Source organism: Poecilia latipinna, unplaced genomic scaffold (assembly GCF_001443285.1).
Source record: "Poecilia latipinna isolate Pla-1442-1.1 unplaced genomic scaffold, P_latipinna-1.0 Scaffold2498, whole genome shotgun sequence".
NCBI lineage: Eukaryota > Metazoa > Chordata > Actinopteri > Cyprinodontiformes > Poeciliidae > Poecilia > Poecilia latipinna.
The window spans coordinates 76,077-83,160 of NW_015115114.1; the positions used below are offsets into that span (position 1 = coordinate 76,077).

General features: G+C 34.9%; 1 protein-coding gene across 1 annotated transcript in view; it reads right to left on the reverse strand.

The window, feature by feature from the left end:
- The window catches only part of LOC106938054 (gelsolin-related protein of 125 kDa-like), a gene marked incomplete at its 3' end in the record, with an annotated part of 44,549 nt that extends 39,878 nt beyond the window's left edge, over positions 1–4,671 (reverse strand). Inside the window, exons 1-2 of the mRNA XM_015019882.1 lie at positions 4,416–4,671; positions 308–649 (exon numbers count right to left, since the gene is read on the reverse strand). Coding sequence (XP_014875368.1) covers positions 308–649; positions 4,416–4,554 — 481 coding nt within the window. The remainder of the gene's footprint in view (positions 1–307; positions 650–4,415) is intronic.
- Positions 4,672–7,084: the final 2,413 nt, after the last annotated feature.

A 7,084-nucleotide genomic window follows, 5' to 3' on the forward strand; every position in this document is an offset into this window, starting at 1 on the left:
ATCATCATGTGCTGAGTTAAATGATGTTTATGACTAAAACATTTTCCACAGTTCACGCATAAAAACGGCTTTTCACCCGTATGAGTTCTCATGTGAGCCTCAAAAGCAGATCTGAAAGCAAAATGCTTTTCACAAGTGACACATGAGAAAGGTTTTCTTCTTTCCTGATTTTGCTTCTCAGCTTCAGCAGCTTCCTGGAAGATGACTTGGTTCCTGTTTGGTTCTGATTCAGTTTGGTTTGTTTGCTCATTAACAGGAACCACCATGCAGGTATCAGTCTCCTGTTCTAACTTAATCTGTTCTTCACCCTGACTGCAGTAAACTTTTTTCTCTTCCACTTTTATCTGCAGATGTTTTAGATCCTCCTGCTCTAATTTCATCTGCCGATATTCTAGATCCTCCTGCTCTTCTTTCATCTGCCGAAGTTCTAGATCCTCCTGCTCTTCTTTTATCTGCAGACGTTTTAGATCCTCCTGCTCTAATTTTATCTGCTGGTGTTTTAGATCCTCCTGCTCTTCTTTTATTTGCTGATCTTCTTGCTCTTCATGTTGCTGTTTCACCTGCAGAGGTTCCAACTCCTCCTGGTCCAGAGTGGAGCTCCTCTCCTGGTTACAAAGCTCCTCCTCATAAATGTTATGTTGTAGGTGATCTGAGGAAGAAAACAAAGGAATTAATTTCATTGAAATAATATTCAACTGCTGTACTCTTAAGGTGTGACATGGCTGTACTCGTCTGGAGTACAGCCATGTCACACCTTCTCCTATTCTTTCAATGTATTTCTCTCTTGTGCTGTTTATATCTGTCTGTCAGCATTCTATTTGTCTACCTTTCTGTATATGTCTTCTGCTTTTACTGGTTTTACTGTCTGCAAATGTTTTTTGCAAACTTTACAGTTTGCTTCAGTGAATTTATGCTTTTTGCAAAGTTTCACTTTTTGAGTTCTTAAACTAGTTCAGATTTTATACTAATTTCTGCTTCTGTTTATGCTTTTTGCTATGTTTCACTATTCACATATTTCAGTTTGCATACTAATTTATGCTTCTGCTAATCTATGCCATTTCTTTTGCTATGTTCTACTTTATAACTTTTCAAATATTTCAGGTTGAATTCAAAATTATGCTTCTGCTAATTCATGCTATGTCTGACTAAATTTCACTCTTTAGCAAAACATTTCGACCATGTATGACTGTTGCTTCATTCTGCTTTTTTCCCCCATTTCTTATGCTTTGTTCTGCTGTGTTTTGCATTTTCTGCAGCAATCATTCTGCAAATATGCATTCTCACAGCTGTTTTGCTAGGAACAGCAATTTTTTTCTTCTAGTTTTTAATCAGTGAGAATGCATTACTCCATTCCCACTTAAGATCCTGCTCACATTTTTCGGTCATTAACTACTTCTCCTATCTTCAACTAATTGTGTTAATTCATATATCAAAATGTTCTGCTTCTTCTGGAGATTTATGCTATGACTTTTGGTAAATTTCACTATTGTACTTTTTGAAATAGTTGCCCTTTTGTGCATTTGGGTTTTTTTTCCCCATTGAAATACATGGTGGAATTCTCTAACTGTTGTCAGTTGCTAGAGTGTACACTCTAGCAACTGACTTTTTTTGACAAAATTTTGCTGATCATACATATTTAACTGTACAGGAATAATTTATGTAGCCACGCATGTCTACTTTAAGGAACTACTACTATCATTGTTACAGGTCTTACTGTTTTGTGTCAAACTCTTCTGGAGTACCGACATGTCACACCTTCTATTCCTTCAGTGTATTTCTCTACTGTGCTCTGTCTATGGGTGCGTTCACACTGCAGCCTGAAGTGACTCAATTCCGATTTTTTTGGCAATTCCGATTTTTTTGCCGGGCCGTTCACACTGCCATTAAATGCGACCTGTATGCGTTCTGCAGTGTAAACGGGCAAACGACCTGAAAGTGTCCCACATGCGCAGTAGAGGGCGCAATAGCGTCAGCGTTCTAAGTGTTCTGCCAACTGCCATAAAAAGAAGTGCTCAGTGTTTGCGGAAGTAAACATGGAGGCTAACGGTGGAGCTTAGTTTACATATTTGAAGTTGTTATCTGGCCGGAGCAGCATATTAACAACTTAATCCTCATATATTCCGTCATGGTTGTTGTTTTTCTTCCCACTTGCACGTAACAGGACACAGAATAGTGAGATTTGTTGAGAAACAGTGACGTTCAGTTCGGAAGAATGCGACCTGAAAGTTACGTCGCATTTGAATCGGATACGTATCGGATATGGGTCAGATTCGAAAAAGAATCTGACCTGTGCTGTTCACACTGCCATGAAAAGATCGGATACAGGTCGCATTACGTCAAAAAAAAAATCGGAATCGAGTCACTTCAGGCTGCAGTGTGAACGCACCCTATGTCTGTGTGTCAGCATTCTGCCTTTCTGTTTGCCTTCTGCTTTACTGGTTTTACTGTCTACAACTTTAATCAATTTTACCAATTCATATATCAAAATATTCTGATTTTTGTACTATTTTTTTTTGCTTTTTGCTATAATTTATTTTCAACTCTTTCAGGTTTGTACTAATTTCTGCTCTTGAAATTTATGCTTTTTTGCAAAGTTTTCCTTTTCAGCTTTTTCAAATATTTCAGGGTTTATACTTATTTCAACTTTTGCTAATCTATACTATATCTTTTGCTGTATGTTACTATTGTACTTTTTCAAATATTTCTGTTGAGTTATGCTATATCTTATGTTACTATTGTACTTTTACAAATATTTAAGGTTTTATACAAATATTCTGTTTGTCTACCTTTCTGTATATGACAGACAGACAGATAGTGTAAATAATTTGAAAAAAATCCTATAAAGGGGAGCTGCAGCACAAGGGTCTGTCTTCTGCTATTAATGATTTGTTTTTGCTTAATCAGATTTCTCTTGCTCAATTTCATTTCTTGTTTTTCAGATTTTTCCTGCTCCTTCCACTTTCTACTATACATGGATGTAGCCTTTTTTGTGCTTTTTTCCTATTTCTTATGCTTTGTTCAGATATATTTAAACTAATTTCTGTTTCTTCTGATTTATATCTTTTACTTTTCACCTCTTTCAACTATTTCAGGTTTTATATTAATCTCTGCTTTTGCTAATTTGTACTATTTCTTTTGCTGTTTTTATTATTACATTCTTCAACTATTTCAGGTTTTTTTTTTAAACTAATTTCTGGTTCTGCTAATTTTTGCTATTCTTTAGCTAAAATTCACAAATTGACAAAAGATTTCTACCAATCATGGCAGTAGCTTTCTTCTGCTTTTTTAACTTCTTATGCTTTGTTCTGATTTTTCTTGCATTTCTGCAGCAGTCATTCTGCAAATATGCATCCTCACGGCTGTTTCGCTAGGAACAGCAATTTTTCTAGTTTATTTTGTCTCTGTGTTATGTTATTGTATGATCATAAATATGGTTCAGATTAAACAATAAAAAATTTTAATCATGAAAAAAACATTGGGTTTGATGCTTCTTGGTCTAAATAACAGTGAATGAAGTCTGGTTTTAATGTATTTAGGTGAATTTTGGCGCTTTGTAGTTTGTTACTGTCCACAAAAAAGTTTATGTGGCTGCTCAACATTTTCATGGCAGGTAAAAAGTTTGCGTATATTTACAAAAACTTTCACACACGTTCAATTTTGCCAGTATTTGTGTAAAATATGTGTGAAAGCACGCTTTATACACGAAGGCCCAGATTTTTAAAATGATTTAGTCCTCATATTTTTTTTAATAATTTTTTATTTATTGTGAAATTATTTCTTGTAGGCTTTATTTTAAAATACATTTTATTATGTTTAGGTATCAAATTATTATTGCATTTACAAATACAAAAGTCACCATTATTTTCCTCTGCTTATTTGACTAACTTTGCGCTGCATTGTTTCTACTGTGGCTTGAAAAGTAAAAATGCCCCTTGAACTTTTCAACATTTTGTCACATCACAACAACATGCATAAATATATTTAAGTGGAATTTTATATGAAATACCAACAAAAATTGGGATACAACTGTGAACTAACTGACGATGTGAACTTTGACTGGGCCATTCTAACACACGAACTTGTTTTGTTTCAAAGCATCGCATTGTAGCCCTGACTTTATGTTTAGGGTGGTTGTCGGGCTAGAAGGCGAACATCGGCTCCGCTGTATATTTTCGTTTTCAAATGTAAGTCTCTGTAGTTATAAAGAAGAAAGAGCCAAAAAAAAACACAACGGAGGTCACTGGCTCCATTTTCTCTCGTCACAAATAAGCTGTTTCCACAGTTGTGATTTCTGCGTTCATTTTGCTGTAAGCAAAATATTTACACGGGAAAGGAGCAGTTACTAGAATAATCCTCATACAGAAAGCTTCATACATTTAGACCTTAACCTGCATCCACACGCTGGTGTTTCCTACCTATTCGATGTAAGATTATCTGAGGAATCCGGGAGAAATCAAGCAGTCTGCGCTGATCATCCATCTCTTCCTCCAACTTGACTGTTATTTCTTTAAACTTTGTGAAAGTTTCTTCAGCGGCAGTTAACTGCTTGTTCATAAACTGGTTCAAGCTGGACTGTAGATATTTTTAGAGAAACTCGAACATTCAACACAAAAGACCACGTTCCGTCTTTGTCTTTTTCTTCTTCCTCTTCCTCATACTCTTCCTCTTCTTCTTCGGGATTGTATGATGTCGGCATTCATGTCATTGATTTACCGCCACCTTGTGGATCATACGAACATCACATCTGAAGATTTCTCAGTTCTCTTTGAAAAACGTAAAATCTTTTCTTCCACTTTATCTGAATGAAACAAATACAATAGTATTCCAGTTTTCCGTATATCCATTGCTAATATCGTCCTCTGACTCGTATCTTCTACATCCCGCAACATGTTTCATAGTTTATTCACTACACCAGATAACAACCTTTCCCATAGTATTCATATATCCTTATTGAGAGCCGATCAGCACCGGTTTGTACACTTAATTATTTCATCGTTTTTATTTTAATAAATTATAACGCTGAAACAGTGTGTATTACCTGTGCCCATTTTCATTTGCCTGGGGCTGGGAGTAAGTCCCAGGCGGCGTTTTTGGCAACAAGCAAAATCTAATTGTGTATTTTTTACCATCGATTGTGTTGAGTTTTCTTCTTCAGTGTTCACAATGAACCACACTTTTCGTCAGATAGCTGTCTTCACTTAATTGCTAACGTTCAGGTTCAACTTCTTCTTTGGAACAGTGCTGCCTACACAAAAGAACTCGCTCTCATTGCCCCCCAGTGGACAACTGCAGCACAACATGCACGAACATCATATTTAACAGAAAGTAACAGGATAAAGAACTTGCAGCTGTGCCTTTCAAAGTAAATAAAAAAACATAAACACATAACACAACATAACTCAAAGACAAGTTAAGATGAGAACATAATCTAAGAGATTGTCACACTTATATTTATTTAATGTTAGCTTATACACTCTTATTACTGCACTAGATGGATTAAATCTCATTTCTCCCTTTAATCCTAAAATTATTCAATATAATATACTGAGATGTTATACTTTAGCTTTGCAAGTATGACTATGTAGTATTTATATTTTTAAGTGGGGATGTTAGTACTGATTTTAAATTATTCCGTTTAGCTAAGTTTTTGCTGTATAACCAGATTTGCAAATTGTTTAAAGGCAAATGTTCTACTTTCTCAGACAGCAAACATATATCTATGTATAGAGATTAAAATAGTTCCAACATGAAATACATGGTAATCTATAATAGAAGACAGCTGTAGCAGAAAAGTGAAAAATACAACTAAGACAAAAGAAATTATTGAAGACATTAATCAACCATACTTTCAACAATCAAGAAAAATCAATTCATGAAAATTAGTTCATAGTGAATATTACAAGTAAAACTATTTTTATTTACTCATAAAGATTTTACATAGGTAGAGTTAGACTGATTAATGTAATTTGAAATGTAAAACACCATCACTTACAATCTCATTTTGCTTGAAAGACAAACCTATCAAAGATTTTATTTATAGATCATTTTGAAAATGCACAATTAATGTAAGAGTTCACACGTTGTATTTTTGATTATAAATGTATTAAAGTAAACAATTTAAAGTGTCATGGAGTCGTCAGCCTCATGACATTAACACTGACATGAAAAATAATATTGAAGAAATAAATATATCAAATCTAATTAAAACATAAATGAGTTATACATATCTTACTGTTATGGTCTGTAAGATATATTTATTCTCAGTATTAGATGTGGTCTCAACAAACCCATGGCATTTCAACAATATTATTTTACCTTTTATCTGGAAATATTGTCTGTTTATTCTTGCCATACAGTCCTCTGTATTAAGTATTGCTCAAAATGACTTGCCATACCAGTTTATTCCTCTGTATTTACTTTAGTTTCTTAGTTTATTCTTGCATTTTTTTTCTTCATTCATTTCCATTTAGTTTCCTTTGATTATTATCCTCTCTTGGTTTATTTCTATGTCCACTTTAGTTTCTTTCCTGTTGCTACATTTATTTTATCATGTATTGTCGCTCACCATCATTAATCTTCACTCATCACCTGCTGCGCCGCCTAATCATCATGTGTTTCACATCATGTGTTGATTTTTCACTGTCCAACGTCAGATTCTCTGTTTTTATGCCATAATTCACATCTAGTTCGTCACTCCGTTTTATGTCCCGCTTCCCCTGTTTCAGAGTTTTGTGCAATGTGCGTGTTGTTTTTATTTTTTTTTTTAGCCCCCAAAGGTGCACAGCGGTCGGGAAACGTATCGATGGGGAAAAGGCAGACTGACATAAACCTCATAACAACGGAAACAATTTCTGCATTCTGATTATTGAAATTTAAAAGTGCTGTGTTGTTCTATCACCCCCGTTTCATACCGGACCACTTACAGCTCTGGTGTTAACGCTATAAAATGAACGCCCTCTATCGTGGTATCACCATGGAGGGATTTCTTTATTTGAATGGGTTCATTTTTCAGAGGGAAAATGTGTACAGTGAGGTGATTTTAGCTACCAATAGCAGGAGAACGGAGCTGCACCAAGAAGCTAAC